General features: G+C 39.9%; 1 protein-coding gene across 11 annotated transcripts in view; it reads left to right on the top strand.

The window, feature by feature from the left end:
* Window positions 1-6,251: 6,251 nt before the first annotated feature.
* Window positions 6,252-17,529, top strand: part of KIF2A (kinesin family member 2A) — a 68,320-nt gene continuing 57,042 nt past the window's right edge. For 4 of the 11 annotated variants that reach the window (XM_082457204.1, XM_082457203.1, XM_082457206.1 and 1 more), the window contains exon 1: window positions 6,252-6,546. In XM_082457204.1, the coding sequence (XP_082313330.1) occupies window positions 6,483-6,546 (64 nt within the window). In that variant the 5' untranslated portion in view covers window positions 6,252-6,482. The remainder of the gene's footprint in view (window positions 6,547-17,529) is intronic. The other 7 variants (XM_082457205.1, XM_082457211.1, XM_082457207.1 and 4 more) reach the window with 3 other exon arrangements.

Here is a 17,529-nt window from a genome sequence, read left to right as displayed (position 1 = left end):
AAGTGAGAGAGCGGCATGGACATATATACACTACCAAATGTAAAATAGATAGCTAGTGGGAAGCAGCCGTATAGCACAGGGAGATCAGCTCGGTGCTTTGTGACCACCTAGAGAGGTGGGATAGGGAGGATGGGAGGGAGATGCAAGAGGGAGGAGATATGGAGACATATGTATATGTACAGCTGATTCACTTTGTTATAAAGCAGAAACTAACACACCATTGTAAAGCAATTATACTCCAATAAAGATGTTAAAAAATAATTAAAAAATAAAATGAAAATAATAAAAAAAGAAAATCAACTATACTTTAAAATGAAATAAAAACTAAATTAAAAAAATAAAATTCTTTATGAGAATTTATTACTTATGTAATAATCTATATCTACTAGAGATTTTGAGATTTAGAAGATGGAAACATTAAATTTTGATTTTCTAGGTCATGTAAATGAGGAAATACATTACCAGTTTAGCTCATTCAAGAAAAGAAAAGACTATCAAATCAAAGAGTACAAATTTGACAATATAAGAGTTAAACTTCCTTCATTTATTCAACAAATATTTGCTGAGCATCTGTGTTCCAGGTACTGTTCTATGTGCTGAAGATGTAACAAAGAACATTAGACAAGGTTCCTACCCTCAGGGAAATTACTTTAAAATGGGGGAGGAGACAGATCAAAAAGTAAATAATGGAGCAAGGTAATTGCAGGTGGTGTTAAGTTACAGAGTGATAGAGAGTAAAGTGGGGGTGAGGTGGGGGGTAAGGGAAGACTTTTTTCAGGAGGTGCTTTTTGACTAAGACCTGAAAGATGACAAGAAACAATCATATGAAAAGCTGAGCAAGAGCCACAATCTTGATCTGGGGAAGAGCTTGCCATATTTAAGGGAAAGAAAAGAACTCAGTGAGGCTAGAGCAGAATGAGCAGGAGTGTGGTACCAGACAAGGGTGGAGAGGTAGCCAAAGCTAGATCATGTATAGTTCTGTAAAGAATTTAGATTTTATTCTAGGAAGCCGGTGACTGATTTTAAGAAGGAAGTGATGTTATCTCTTTTACGTTTTAAGTATAACTTTCATATCCTTTGACCTGATATTTTCATTTAGAGGAATTTTCCCACAAAAAATGTTTACAAAGATGTTCATAATTAGAATTTTATATTGAAGATAACCCAACAATACAGTGAATGTGTAAGCAAAAAATGATTTAGAAATATATCAAATAGTATGGGAATTCCCTGGTGGTCCAGTGGTTAAGACTCTGTGCTTCCACTGTAAGGGACATGTTTGGATTCCTGGTTGGGGAACTAAGATTCCGCATGCCATGCAGCAAGGTCAAAAAAAAAAAGAAATATAAGGAATAGTATATGGCTATTAAAAATTATAAGTATATGGACATATGGACTATAAAAACACACTGAAATAGTTATAAGAAGTGAAGTCAAGCAAAACAATTATTTTAAGAGACTAAATCTATAATGAAAAAAATTTTTATTTCCACTGTTGTAAAATGTATTTACTATGGCCTAGCTAGGCTCCACTCACAGTATATAACATATACTTTCGATTTAAAGAAGGAATTCAAACAGCCATAAAAGTAAGTATGCATATTAACAAAGATTAGGGAAATAAGGTATGTTTGGGACCTTAATATTTACTGGAAAATTTGCTTTCTGTAAAGTTGATTACATCAAAACAGCAACCAAAAAATCAAGTGCTATCCTTTAACAACAAGAAATATTTCAGGGAAACCTGTTCTCTCTAGTTATACTTGACTTAGACTGAATACATTGAAAAAACTAACACCGGCCATAGTTTTTTAAAATAATGAGGATGTGTAGCACACCATCAATCATCTTGTTTTACATCACTGATGCTCCATGACAACTCTATAAAAGAGTTTACTAAGCTCCCGAATTAATAAGAACTATGTAAGGATATATAAATGATTTTCAGTTTGGATATATTACTACAAATGGTGAAAAGACCACCTCCTGTTACTTATGAGTTCATACTCATCAAATTACTGAAAATCTGGTGTAAGGGGAAACCTCTACACTTCCTATACTTGAGAGGAATTAGTTATGTAAATGACAATTAAGGCAAATATGTCATTAATAAGTATAAAGATTAGGAATACCTCAATGTAGACAATGATGGAATATGACACCACACTATTTGATATTTCTAAGTTCTAAGATCTAAGTTCAATATGGACCTTAAAAGCCTTTGTAAATTAGCTTTGTACCAAAAGCTTACTGTTAATACAATCCAATACACTATCAAAAGGTATAAGTGAAAGTATACTATCAAAATGAGTTTGATAAGTAGACTATCAAAAAGTATACATGGGGGCTTCCCTGGTGGCGCAGTGGTTGAGAATCTGCCTGCCAATGCAGGGGACACGGGTTCGAGCCCTGGTCTGGGAAGATCCCACATGCCGCGGAGCAACTAGGCCCGTGAGCCACGACTACTGAGCCTGCGCGTCTGGAGCCTGTGCTCCGCAACGAGAGGCCGCGATAGTGAGAGGCCCGCGCACCGCGATGAAGAGTGGCCCCTGCTTGCTGCAACTAGAGAAAGCCCTTGCACAGAAACGAAGACCCAACACAGCCAAAAATAAAATAAAAAATAAAAAAATAAAAGTATACATGAAAGAATTATAATGAAGAAGGTGGACTAGGGAAATAACCAATCAGTGTCTATTCAGTCCCCAGTCCCTACATGGGCAACGTATAGAAAATATCAAATTATGGAAATTCAAGGGTAATCAACTGGTTCTCAACCAGTTATATATACACCTCAGAATCTCCAGATGAGTTTTTAAAAAACAGACCACATTAAGTTCCCCCCTGGAAATTTTAAACTGTTAGGCCTGGAGTAGAGTTTGTGCTTACGTATTTTTATTAAAATATTTCTTAAGTGCTTCTGATGATCATGGCTGGGGGGAGAATCACCCAAATAGGACAGTCATTATAGATTAGATTGGGTGGAGAAAGCACCAAAAAGAAGGGATACTACAGCTGTGCCTTGCCACATAGAAAGGCTTTAAATAGAGCAGAGTAAGGGACTTCCCTGGTGGTCTAGTGGTTAGGACTCTGTGCTTCCACTGCAGGGGGCATGGATTCAATCCCTGGTCAGGGAACTAATCCCCCAAGCCATGTGGCACAGCCAAAAATAAAAATAGAGGAGAGTAAATCACTTACTATATGAGCAGAAACAGTATTGTTTGGGAGAGAGCAGGTAGGCCATTCTTCAATGAATTCAAGGCAAATAAAGATGGTAGTGTAGCGGGAAAAGCGGGGCGGGGGGTGACGGTGGTAGTGGTGGGATGAATTGGGAGATTGGGATTGGCATATATACACTAATGTGTATAAAATAGATAACTAATAAGAACCTGCTGTATAAAAAATAAATAAAATTCAAAAAAAAGATGGTAGTGTATACTGAATGAGATAATTACAAGTAACTGTTGACTTTAAAAAACTATAATTCAGTAAAGGATTGAATCCAGATTTAGGGGCTAGGAAATGAATGAGTGATGGGGAATCAAGGTAGTGGGTATTTAAAGCAGGCATTTGAGAATTTGGCAGGGGAAGGAAAGTAAAAAATAGAATGGAATTTATATAGGAAGAGAAGGATCAAAAGAAGATTATTTTTCCAAGACAAAGGAGCCTGAAAATGTTTGCAGGCAGGAAGAGAAATCCAACAGAGAAGAAAAGAGCAAATATTCAGAGCGGGTAAAATTGGGATTTATATCTCCCAGGTGTTTTTAATGTATTTGCTTAAGGACTAAAATATATTACAATAAAATTACACCAGTTTAATTAGAATTAAAATTTAAGTAAATTTAATGGGACTGGGAAACACTGACAACCGAAAAGTCTCCAAAACAGCACAGGACAGAAAGGAGACAACAAAGTCAAAGAGTTTCTGTCAACTGTATCCATTTTCTTCATTTGATCCTAGATCCACAAACTTTGTGTAACTGAGAATAGATGCAAACACTGAATGGAAAACTTCAAGTAAGAAGATGTAGACACGTCCGTCTAATTTGAGCTAGAACTGGAGCCAAGTCATGCCTCTGCTCTTCCCCAGGGGAGCAGGTAACTGGTTAAGGTGAGTGTTGGCTTCTGCTTCAAATCCTGCTCACTGGCTTAACAGCCTCTTTCTTGGAATAATCTCTTAACGTTTATGTACTAATGACCCCAAAGCAGAAAAAAAATTTTTTTAATCTGGGCCTTATAAAGAGATTGGCTTGGCTCGATGACAATAACTATGATTTTTTTGAAATGGTTTATCAACTCAGGATAGGGTAGGACAACAGCAGCCACTATTAATAGGATATGACTTGATGGAAATTATCCTTAAGCAAGATTATTCTGTCAGTTAAGTTAGGATGGACTCGAGTGGGTAAAAGAATACAGACAGGTCTGTAAAGCTCTTGCTATCCTCTCAAATGTGAGGTGTTGAGGGCCAGAGGCAAATTGCAAAGTGTGTTTAATTTTACATCACTGGATATAAAATTTGAATTAATGATTTGAAGATTACAGTAGAGTACTAGGTTATTTTTTGTAGGGTGGTTTACTTTGTTTTATAACTTGATTATAAATACAAAGTACTATCACATTTTATTTCATTTGACCCTCATGAAAACCTCCCACAGGTCGCAAAGTATGTGTCAGCAACCATGATAAAACATAATATTTTATGAAGCAATTTTAAATTTAATAGGTGTATAGCTTGATTTCTTTTTTTCTTTAAAGAATTTGCAAGCAAATAAATAGATGCTGTATACCTCAGTCATAGAAACATCAGGGAATGAGTTCTACTGGACAGAAGATCAAAGAGTTCAGATAAAACACTCAAGATTATTAAAAAAAAAAAACTGAATCTTGATTTGCTCAAATCTTATTTTGAAACAGAGGTCCTGAATTGAGATTTACAGTAATGTCATTTCTGGAACGTAAAAGTCGGTTATTTTCTAACTTGTCTACCCGGTGTTTTTTTCATAGACATTATTTTTACTTTAGATTGGATCTAAGAAACTTTCTTCTTTTGACAACTATGCCTTTAATATATTCAAGTTACAAACGTAGTCTGAATCTTTCAACAATTCTTTTAGGATCTATTTGACTTGATTACTTATATTAGGTTGAAAACTCTAGCCATTTGCATATATCCACACACGCACTTAACACACATATATCATTTCCAATTTTTAAATTTTAAAACTGTTAAGTTTTTAGTTAATATTACAGGGAGATGAACAATGACTAGAGAAAGTAGGGCACGATAAGTGTGTTTCCTCCATATCAAATCCTAATACTAGAAGCAAAAGTCACACGTTTGGAGGTTTGTTTTACACAGTCCTGTAAACATAGTTTCCATGGTCCCTGTCCACATGGCCTTCCTGCTCTGCCAGGATGAAGAATCCCGCTCTCCACTTGCTGATGTGGTCAGACTAATCAAGTGACTGCAGGAAAGGCACCTTCCTTAGTCAACCTTGTGTCTGCCCTCTGTCCTTGAATCATAGTTACTGGTTTTATGGTCCAGTGCAAATAGTCTTGAACCCTACAGCAGAGACAAGACACCAGCATTGGATGCATCATAAACCGAGCAGTCAAGCCCCGCCCCCCCGCCCCCATACCACAGGGTTTCTTTTTGAGTGGCGATGAGCATAAGTCAAAGCCATGAAAAGAGGACCTTCATTCTGACCTAGGATGGGTGACACCTCAAAGGTGTTTCTTCTTTTCTTCCACAACTGGATGGGAAACCTTGGGACGGTTACTTGGACAGGCCACCTCTAAGTAGCAACAGAGGTGACACTCTCAGATGAAACACTGCACCCATGCTGTCAATGGCCGACCCCTAAATTCATCCCTCAGCCACGCGCTCCAGCCGGAACGCCCAGAAACCACAGGGTCCTTAATCCATTCCAGCAACAGCGCCAATTTTTGGAAGCCAGAGAGGCCGGATGGCACCGGGGCGCGGGTTCCTGCCTCTTCCAGGCCGCACGCCGAAATCAAACGAGGCGCAGATTCGCTGCTGCCCGTAGAGCGCGCGCTCCACTCCCTCTGCCGACCTCACTGCGGGCGGGGCCGCCTCGAGGCAGCCGGGAAAGGCAGGCAGAGGAGGAAGAGACGCGGGAGGAGCGCTCTGCGCAGGCGCGCGGCGCCCCGCCTCCCTAGCGTCGGCTCCAGGGCGGGCGGTGCGGGCCCTCCCACTTTCGCCCGCGCCGCCTCACGGCCCCGGCCCTCGCTTCACCCCGACGCCCCGGCGTGCGCGTCCTCCCGCCGGCCTGCAGGCCCGGGGCCTCCGCCTGCCAGCCCGCCGCTGCTCTTCGCGGCCCCGGCTCGCGTTCACGCTGTCGCCCGGGCCGGCGCGGCCGCGGGCAACCGCTCCCCCTCCCACACCTACCCCGTCCCCTCCCCGCCTTTTCCGCCCTCGCGTCCCCCTCCCTCGGCCAGCCGCCGCTGCTCCAGATGAGGTGATGGCAACGGCCAACTTCGGCAAGATCCAGATCGGGATTTACGTGGAGATCAAGCGGAGCGATGGTGAGCCTCGCCGCCGCCCCTGCCGCCCGGGCCCCGCATTCGGGCGTGCACGGAGAGGACGCGGGCGCCGGCTGCCTCATTGATTACTCCGCCGCGCGGTGGGGGCGGGAAGGCGGCGGCGGCGGCCGCGGCGGCGCTTTTGTGTGTGGCGTGTGTGCGAGTGAGGCCAGCTTGGGGTCCGCCCCGGGTGCCGCTGCAGTGCCGGGGCGGGGAGGGGCCCTTCGGGGGGCTGGGCCGGGGGAGGCCGGCGGGGAAGGGCCCGGGTGTAGCGGGCTGCGTCTCTGGGGGCTTCGGGCGGGCGCGCTGGCGGGTCCCGGGCCGGGAGCCCTCGCTCCTCCCGCGATCTCCATCCTCCCCGGGGACGCCAGCCCGGGGGGTGGGGGCAGCGGGCTCCGTTAGGGTTGACCCAGCCTTGCGTCTCACCCCGGCCTTTTCATTTTCCGGCCTCATCTCTGCGGGGGTGGGGAGAGCGTGAAGACCAGAGATTTCAGTATTTAGGGAACCGACTGCTGGTTCCAGGCTGAGGTGGGGGAGAAGGGCCAACCCCGCTGGTATAAAGTGTCTGGCTGTCACGTTTCTTCGTCTGTCGTTTCTCGAGCATGCCTCTTTCTTTTTTGCTAGTCCCTTCCTTGGAAGAAGGATGCGGAGCTTGTCGTGCTCGGCCATGAATAAGGGTGCGGGTATAAATGGGGAGAAGTATTCGATAAGCTTCTCAAAGGTGATGAGGCTGAAAGGGAAGGAGCGGGATGAGCCTAGTCAGTGCGAGGCACTACTGAGAGGGTGGGGCTGGGGGACCGTCTGTTGATATTTTCACACCCTCCGGAGAGGTAACCTAGAGGAAAGTGTAAGAAGAGGTGGAGTCACGGGCTTAATTAAAATTAGAAAGAGAGAGAAAGCCCTAGGCTTCTGTATCTTTCTGTAGGTTTCTCTTGGGGAAAATGTTTTATGTCACTAGCCAGCCAGGCTTGGAAATAATTTATATTGTAAAGGAGAAAACGCATGGAGGGGGATAAATTATTTTCTTTCAATCCAAACATTGAAGAAAGCAGAGGTGTGTAATATCGAGAGGTGTGCGGTGTTCCTTATACCGTACCTTTAATTTGTGGCTTATTAGCATTTAGCCTAGTCGGTGGTAACTGTTGCTGGTACATCCACACCCTCTTGGTTTCTACCAGGTTTGACCAAGTTATGTGAAGCTGAGATTGACTTTCATGTTATCTATGTGATGTGTTGGAAGACCTTGTATAGCTGATGATTTTTTCCCCTTCGTTATATTTGACATAATTTGTGTTAACAACTGGAAGCATTATTATCCTGTATGTGAGAAGATGAATTATACCACTTAGAGCTTTAGAAGTTACCAGCAACACTAGTGGGAAAGATATGTCTCTTTTACTTGGGTTGGGGTTTCTTTATATTTTCTCTTCAAATAACTTTTCTTAAGCAGTGCTGTTAACTGCAGTTTCTTTTTTAGGTAAATGCAGGTTCACCGTATACTAGCAAAAGTAGGGTTTATATATTATTTTAAATTTGGGGGAGGAGCATAAAAATGTGTAAGTTCTTTACATTCTAAGCCTTTAACTATGATTATAGGTGTTACTGTAGAATCTATCAGAAGTATCATGATATTTGAAAGGTTTGGATAATTTTATATTTTCTGGGGTAACATCTTTTTATTTAAATGTATTGGACTGGAAACAATTTTGGTTTGTGGGGGGGTGCTTCTAGGATAGAGGCTTTTAATACTCTTTCTGCCTTAACCTTCTGCCTGTACTAGAAACCCAGACATGTAAGAGCTTTGTGTTCTTACATAAGTGCAAGTAACCTAAAATCACATTTCAAAGCAGTTTGCCCTTGAGAAATAATGGAAATCATTATAATGTATATCATCTTAACTTATAGTCATGTACATATTTATGCTCCTCAGATGCATGGTAGGGTTGAAGGTAGCAGATAAGGAGAGAGCTTGAAAAGAAGGGAATGATCATTTGCATTGGGTGGTGGTGTTTCACAGTAGAAATTGATGTCTGGGAGGCTCCCCTCAAGCCTATGTGTTTTAGATAAAACAGTAGTGGTCATTGTAACAGAAATAAACTTTGTAGTTGGTTGAGCACGAATGTAATGCCTGAGACGGTGGAAACCACACGATGAAGAAGGGCTGCTAGACTGCTGTTAACTGGTGACTTGATGTTTTTCTGCATGCTTGCTAATGGTGATCCTTGTCCTTGTTTCCGAGCATGCTTCTCCCATCCGTTATGTTATATTAAAAGTATATATATTCCCAGGTAACTAAAGTAGACTTGTTACTCTCTTTCAACACCCTGCTCAAAACTAATCCCTGCTAAGTCTTCATTGATTACTAAAGCTGGATGGCCAGTCAGCCACTGAATTCCTAAGTCATTAGGAGACTCATGAGACAGCATATTTCCTTAAGTATTAATATTTGGGTACATTTTTCTTAATATTATGTTTTCAAGCTGACCAGACAAGGGGTAGTGTGGAGAACGCAATTAAGGGATGACAGCCTCCCCATGCCCACTTCAACCAGAGCCAGAACATCAAGGAATTTTAAATTCCCTGAATTCATCTGCGTATCCCATCGTGTTCCTAGCTGAGTTCCTTGTATTTAGTTTTTGAGCAAATCATTCATTATTGGATTTTGGTTTTCGAACATTATTTTAATTAACCATTAAGATGAAGTCTTACCTGGAAGGGAGACCCTTGCCTCTGTGCTCATCCTGTGAGCCACTTCCCTCTCTACCCCCCATGCCCACCACACCTCATACAGGCCTCTTATTCAAGATTCCCAGAGTTGATTGAAACTGAGTGATCTGTGAAGGCTTGCTGACTCTTTTGGTATTCTAAGATTAGAAGTGACAGAGGTTAGGCTTGGACTCCTCAGATTATCCCTAGCCACAGGAGATAACCTGGTGTGAAATTGGACTGGTTTCTGGAAATGAACACTCATGTTTATTTTCTTGCATGTGTCTTCCTATTATCTTTCTGATTCAGTTTCTTTTTGGAATCTAATGACCCTGAGAACTGCAGTCTTAACTGTTGTGTAACTAGGTAGTTTTCATTGGGAGACGCACCCCCCCCCAAAAAAAAAAAACACCGTGCACTGTTAAAACATTCCTTATTCGTTCTACAGTAGCTGTGACTGTCGTTTGGGGGCTGGGGGAGTGATGAAATATGTTTTGAATATTTTGAAGCTGCAGCTATGATGGGATTGTTCTTTGGGGTCTCTTAGTCACAGGGTTGATAAATGTGATCTGAAGAGAATCATACACTATTTCAACCAGACAGATCCTTGGAGATGATCCAGTTCTCATTCTTATAGATGTGGAAACTGAGTCCCCAGTCACTATAAGTGAGTTGTCTAGATTCATACACCTTCATACAGTGGCAGCCAGGAACCTGGCTTACATAGCATAGAAACCATACTATCAAGAACTGTGACAGTAGAGGAAGAATTCTCTATTATTTGGGAACCATATACAGCTTTCTACAGCCCAGTAAAGATGTAGGAAATTGCTTCTCACTCATGGGAAAGCCACTAGAGAGCAGTATTATAGAGCCCAATTGGAATGATCCAGTTAAAACTGTTATGGTATGTTTACTAGAAGGTCACAAAACTCAGAATTGTGGGAGAAAAAATATTCCTGTGTCTTAATTAAATGGTGAAAAGAATGCTTTAATTAAGCATCTGAAATCGGAGGAAAGTGAAGATTTCAAAGGACCCATCAGGAATCTTTGAGTTTGGGGCAGACAATCTTTAGAAAAGATTTTAATGACTTAATTCTCTACCTACTTTGCCACATATATTCTTCTGCTAGTTCATCTTTACATGTCGTTATATAGCCTTTTGGAGAGCAGACTGAATTTAGGTAATAAAAATGAACCACATAGCAATATAGTTCCTTTTGGTACAGTTATGTGATTTTGATTATGAAGTGGGTAGAATGGAGGAAATTGTGGACTAGTGATTTCTTTTTACATGGTGATTAGCATGATGATGGTTCCATATATATATATATATATATTTTAGGTCTTCATAGTTTTCCAAATAGGTTATCTAATTGGATCCTCACAGAAACCCTATGAGGTAAGTAGGGTAGGGAGTGGCAGATTCATTGTTTTATAGGTGAAGAATCTGAGGCTGGATTACTTGCAAAATCACATGGTTAATTAGAGGCATAGCCTGGACCAAAACGTAAGTCCTTTTACTCCTAGCTCTTTACTAGCTCCCTTTACTCCTAGCTCTCTTCAAATGCTGGCAAATGTTTGCTGATGATGGTATGAAGTTGATCACTTTGTGTACTTTGATTTTTTTTTTCTTTTTTGAGATATGAAAGCCCCTTTTGCTCAGATAACCTACAATTAATAATGTTTCTTAAATTTGCCCTATTGGTGAGATCAAATTGATGTCTGATATTTTATTAACTATAAGCATTAAGATTCAGCAATCTAAGGCTTTAAAGCCCTTTTCAATAGTCAATCACTTGTTGCTTCCAGAACTACCACAGAAAGAAATCTATATTCATTGCCTAGTCACTTGATTCTTATGACAGAAATTTTGGAACTGTGGGGAAAGGCACGTTAACAAGGTTAACTTGTTTATGTGTCAAAAATCTAGAGAAAATAGCAAAGAGCCAGTTAAGCTTGTGTCCCTTCAAATAGGGAAGGAGGCACAAGTGTGGAAAATCCAGAAAAAGATTCCTTGAGAGATCATCCAGACCCATTCTTTCTAGTCACAAGTATACTTGTCATTAATATTACATTAATTTTTTGCAAAGCTTAATTTTTGGAATTAACCACCAACTTTGCTTTTAACACCTCTATCCTGTAACCTAAAATAATCTTTTAAGGTGTTTATTTGTTTTGATATTGTAGTTTTGAGCTTGAGAATAGATAAAATTTTAAGCCCTGAGTAAAACTAATTTTCACTCTTCTGGTCCAATTGTGGAGCAAGTGTGGGAAGGTTGCTCTTCTATCACACACTAGCTGTTTTCATTAAAGTAGTACTAATGGTATTGTAGTGCCTAAGTGAAAATAGACATTAGAACCTCACCATATTAAATATTTAAGTGCTTGATTACACATAGTGGATGTTGTGCCATGTACGAGAACTAAATACAAGTTCATGGTGATTGGGATTTGTCTAGTGAAAACTTATGCAAAATGAAATGGAGTATCATTTCATTGTTGGTTAACCTTAAGTTTAACTTTTTGCTTCTATCTCCCAAGAGTAGAATGAGGTGAGAGGTGTCCCTTTTAAAAGTTGTGCTTCTAAATCTAGTCCTGGTCTTTCCCATTTTGGGTACTGCTTGTTTTTCTCACTACCTACCTACTGCAATCAAGCTTGCAGTTCAAATGCTAATTTATTAGGGTGTGAAAGTATTTTGGTGTATAGACCTTAAGTCATATAATGTCATATCACAAAATAATGTGACATTATGTCATATCACAAAATAATGTGATCTCATAATTCTGTTTTCTTATTATAGAGTTAATTAAGTATACTTTTGTTAACAGTCTGTTAAATATAGGTCATTCTGATATGTGTTGGAGATACAAAAAAAGAATAAGATACACACACTTTCTGCCCTCAGAAACAAATGATTGATAACAAAGTATGATTAGTACTGATAGAACTATGCCATTCTGTGTGTACATCATTACCGCTTACCTTTTTAGGTTTAGACTCTTTAGACTCTTGAAGTTATGAGTCTTCTGGATGGAAAATACATGTCATACATGCTGTCCTTTTCACCTCCTCTTCCCATGACCAATATCCATTATCTCTCGAGGCATGCTTTCCTGATAAACCTATATATTCAGTCTCTGAATTCTTCTTAAAATACAGCACCACCAGTCCTGGTAGCCCTTGTCAGTCAATTGAAATTGGCATTATTTGTCATTACTGGCCTATTTTCTGTTCTCTAATACTCATTTGAGTTTTGACTTTATAACTTTTAACCTTTGTTTTGATACTTAAAGGAATAAGGTTTATTCCATTTTAACTTTCTGGCAGACCAGTCCCTGGCAGCAGATTCCTCTCTAGATATCCCGTGCTGGGGTGCTTGTAAACGCAGGGACCAAGGAAGCAGATAGAGCCAGCTGACAGCACTTCTGTGTGATCTGGGAACAGCCTCTTCACACAGTGTGGCCAAGGGACTATGAGAGTCAGGCACCTCCCTGGGCTGTATTTTACTTACTTTCAAAGACTTTTTCTCCAGGTTTTTATTGGTTTGGGCATTAATTTTAACCAGATTTCACCTATATAAAATTTTTTAAAGGAAGGGTTGGATCAGGATGGGACATACTTCTGGTGAAATTTGTTGAGTGTCTGTATTATGCAAAGAATGACCCCTTTGATTAGAACCCTTGGCCAAGAGCTGTCTACTCAGCCTCATCCAGATAGCTTGTATCTTCCATACTGCCACTTGAGTTTTGTTTCTTTCTTAAAAAGTGAATCCAGGTGTTAATCTTGATACCTGAAGGGATTTAACATTTGTGCCCTTTATAAGTCAGTTACTTTGCTAAATCCAGTATCTTGTTTGACTTTCATGACAGCCCTATAATGTAGACAGTATCTTCCCATTTTACAAAAGAGAAACCCTGTGCTCAAGTGTATAAACTACTGTAAAGTGTTTAAGCCTCATGAAGGAGCATATTTGGATATTTACATTATATATATTGGTCAAGGCTATGTGGTAAGTGTATTTTTGGGATATGGGATATGGATATATTTAGAGAACATATTGGATAAATGTTATGGGAGTTGTTTCTAGCCTGGGTAGGATTCATGTAGTGGTTCACAGCCCTGACTGCTTCTTAGAGTCACCTGTGGGGCTTTGGAGACAAACAGCCAAACATAAACAACTCCCCACCTATCACTACTGGTATCTGGGTCCTTTGCCTAGAGATTCTATTTTAATTGGTCTGATATGGAGCCAGGGCCTCAGTATTTTATTTTAAGACATCTCATACGCTGGTGAAACTTAACTTCACACACTGGTGATTTCAGTGTGCACCCAGGGTTGTGATCCATTATTTTAGAAAAAGTAGCATCTCCTAACAGTAATCTGACAAAACCTCATGGCAAGTGAAGTTTTAATGATGGGAGGAAGATGACCAGTAGATTGCCTTGGGGGGAAGGAGGCATTCTAGGCCTGTGGCACAACATGTGAGCTGGAAATGGAGGGCTGTCAGGTAAAGGGCATTTAAAACAGGCATACCAGAGGGTGATAGATGAGGAAAGGAAGGAAGGAGGAGTAATCTGGGACACCTTATTAAAGACTTGGCAACGAAGGTAAGGTAAGGCATCTTGGAATTAATTTCTAGGACACTTGGAAACTACTGTAGGACTTAATCTCCTAAGAGCAGTAATAGGAGTTAGCTAGTGATTAGTGATAGATTAGAGGGAGAGTATTACTGAAAATGAGAGCTATCAAGGATAAGATTGCATTAGTCAAGGAGGGTAAGCAGTGGTTAAGGAACAGATGAAATACAGAACACTGTAAAAAGAATTGATGCTATAGGCAATATATCACTTGTGCTGAATAAAGGGCAGATGTGTTGAAAGGAATGGACTTAACATTTGGGAAGGCTGAGTGTCGGTTATAAAATTTCTTCAATCTGTTTAATCAAGCTAATCCTATTCACGAATACAGCCTAGAGGACTGCAGAGCCAGTGTACAATGTGCTATCAAAGAGCATCCAACTCAAGACTGTTCATAGTTTTTGCCACTAGTATCTTAAAAATAAGTGAGTCTAAGGTATGAGTCACTTCCAATAAATGTTTATATGTAGATCAGGAATTTACTTAAGCTGTAACGCTTTGCCTACTTAAGAAGGCTCAGTTATAGTATATTAGCCAAGACCCTCTCAGAACTCCTAGAAGAGAATGGGAAGGAAAAACAGTACTTAAAGGATCTGGCTTCGGCTCTTTAAGGGATGGAGTGTTTTGATTCTTAAAATGCAGCTGCTCTCCTTTACTTCTCCTTTGCTCTTATTTTTGGCCTATTTTTTTCTGCCCTGGCTTTTGCCTTCCCTTTTCATCCTCAAGATTCTGAATGTCATTTCAGCATTTAGAATCTCTTAACTACTATTTGCAATTTAGGGCTTAAAAATGGGTAAGCAAAGGATGAGTAGACAGAGCCCAGTGGATTTTTAGGGCAGTGAAATTATTCCTTATGATACTGTAATGGTGACTACATGTTGTAAATTTGTCAAAACTCAAGATACACCACCAAGAATGCACTCTAATGTAAAATATGTACTTTGAGTATTAATGACGTGTCAGTATAGGTTCGTTGACTGTAATAAGTGTACCCCGTGTGGGATGTTGATAGTATGGGAGACTGTGGGTATGTGGGGACAAGGGATATATGGGAAATTTCTGTACCTTCTGTCTAATTTTGCCACGAACCTAAAACTGCTCTTTAAAAAAATCTACTTTTAAAAGGGAGGGAGGTATGCAAACTTTGGACGTTAAAAGTCAGAGCTACTCTAGAAATAATGGACCAACTAGTGACAAGAATTTATAATATTTTAAGAATCAGGATCAACCCAGTAGGGTTGCAGTTAAGGTAAATTTTTGCTCTTCAGTTTTGTTATGCTTAGTCTGTTGGCCAGTATGAGATACTTAGGGTTTGCTGACGAAATTTTTAAATGAGCTGTAGTGCAATGAGAGGATTCAGGTAAGCTTAGCAACTTTACCTCCATCTCTTTACTTTGGCCCATGGACATTTTGAGTTTATAGCTCAAATAGCATGACAATGTCCAAGCATTGTATTAGAAGCTTCATCCTTGAAATTGGCCAGGGTTTAATTTAAACAAGAGTTTACCTGTTCTAGTTAAACTATAGGTAATTCTTGATGTAAGATATGCATATGAAATCTAATTATGTCATCCTATGAAAAGTGAGTTGGGAATGCAAACAGCATTAAATTTTGCGGGGTGGGGAAGGTAGTATTTTTAAGCCTGTAGTTTACTATGGACTGCTAAAGAGAAATGGATATAGTGATTTACCTATATGGTTTTTAGGAAATTAGAACCAATTTGAGGCCCTAATTAATGAGGTAAGTCTTAGAATTTAGCCACAGACAGCTCTCTGATGAAATACTGCTATTGGTCAAAACTTGCTTATATTTCTACAGTGAGGAAATTGACTTGTCCAAGGTCATAAATAAAGTAGCAAATATGAGATCAGAACATAGATTATCTGCCTCTAAAGTCCTGTACATTCTAATTCCTTTAGAGTTCTTTGTGTACTATGAATGTTCCAGGCATTGGAAGTCAGGTCATTAAATAATACTTTCTTTTTTTTTTTCTATAGTATAGATTGCCTTCAGGTGTTTTTATTAATCCAGCTAGCGTTTGCAGCATGACCATTATTATGAGTCCCTTCATCTGATGCCTTTGAGGGAATAGATACAGGACTTTCCCCTAGAAAAGGCTACTTTGTCAGTTACAACAGAATATTAAATAGCTATTGTACTCAATGCAGGTACTCTGGCTATATAATTTCTTTTGAAAAAAAAGTTCTAGGGACTTTCTTAGCGGTCCAGTGGTTAAGATGCTGAGCTTCCAGTGCAGGGGGCATGGGTTCGCTCCCTGGTCGGGGGACTAAGATCCTACATGCCGCGCGGCCAAAAAAAAAAAAAAAGTTCTAGACTATTCGAGTCTGTCTGCATTGCCTAAGTTTAGGCCCTCGCTCCCAGATTTTCCAAAGTTTGGACAAGTACATACGCTAGCATGTGAAAGAATGCTTCTTATTAGATGAGCAACTTTATTGTCAGGAAAATACAATATTAGACCTACTTGCTAGGAGTCCACTGGTATTATTGATGAATTGGGGGGCCTGTCTAGATTCAATGATCTTTATTTTTATGAAACTGTTCTTTGAAATTGTTTTCGGATAATATGTGTGTTGCATTTTTACAAATTTTTTTCCAGTTATAGGTGATATTGAGAGTTGATTACAGTATGGCCCTAGACGTTGGGATGTAGTTTTATTGAGTGATACACATCAGAAAGTCTACAAACAATAAATGCTGGAGAGGGTACGGAGAAACGGGAACCCTCCTACACTATTGGTGGGAATGTAAATTCGTGCAGCCACTATGGAAAACAGTATGGAGTTTCCTTAAAAAACTAAAAATTAACACAACATTGTAAATCAACTATATTTCATTTAAAAAAAACAAAACGAAACTGAAAGTAGAGTTACCATATGACCCAGCAATCCCACTCCTGTGCGTATATCCAGAAAAGGCAAAAACTCTAATTTGATGCATCCCAGTGTTCATAGCAGCACTATTTACAATAGCCAAGACATGGAAGCAATCTAAGTGTCCATAAACAGATGAATGGTTAAAGAAGGGTGTGTGTGTGTGTATACACACAGAATGGAATATTAATCAGCCATAAAAGAGAATGAAATATTGCCATTTGCAGCAACTTGGATGGACCTAGAAATTAACATACTGGGGAATTCCCTGGCGGTCCAGTGGTTGGGACTCAGTGCTTTCACTGCGGTGTCCTGGGTTCAATCCCTGGTTGGGGAACTAAGATCCCACAAGCCATGCGGCACAGCCAAAAAAAGAAATTATCATACTAAATGAAGTAAGTCAGACAGAGAAAGACAAATATTATATTATATCACTTATATGTGGAATCTAAAAACCAATATAAATGAACTTATTTACAGACTCACAGACATAGAAAAAACTTATGGTTACCACAGGGGAAGGTAGGGGGAGGATAAATTAGGCGTATGGGATTAACAGAAACACACCACTATATATAAAATAGATAAACAACAAGGATTTACTGTATAGCACAGCGAACTATATTCAATGTCTTGTAATAAGCTATGATGGAAAAGAATCTGAAAAAGAATATATTTGTATGGATAGCAGAATCACTTTGCTGTATACCTGAAACTAGCACAATGTTGTAAATCACCTATAGTTC

This window comes from Balaenoptera physalus (assembly GCF_965194825.1).
Source record: "Balaenoptera physalus genome assembly, chromosome: 3".
Classification (NCBI taxonomy): domain Eukaryota; kingdom Metazoa; phylum Chordata; class Mammalia; order Artiodactyla; family Balaenopteridae; genus Balaenoptera; species Balaenoptera physalus.
This window is presented reverse-complemented; position numbering and strand designations above follow the sequence as displayed.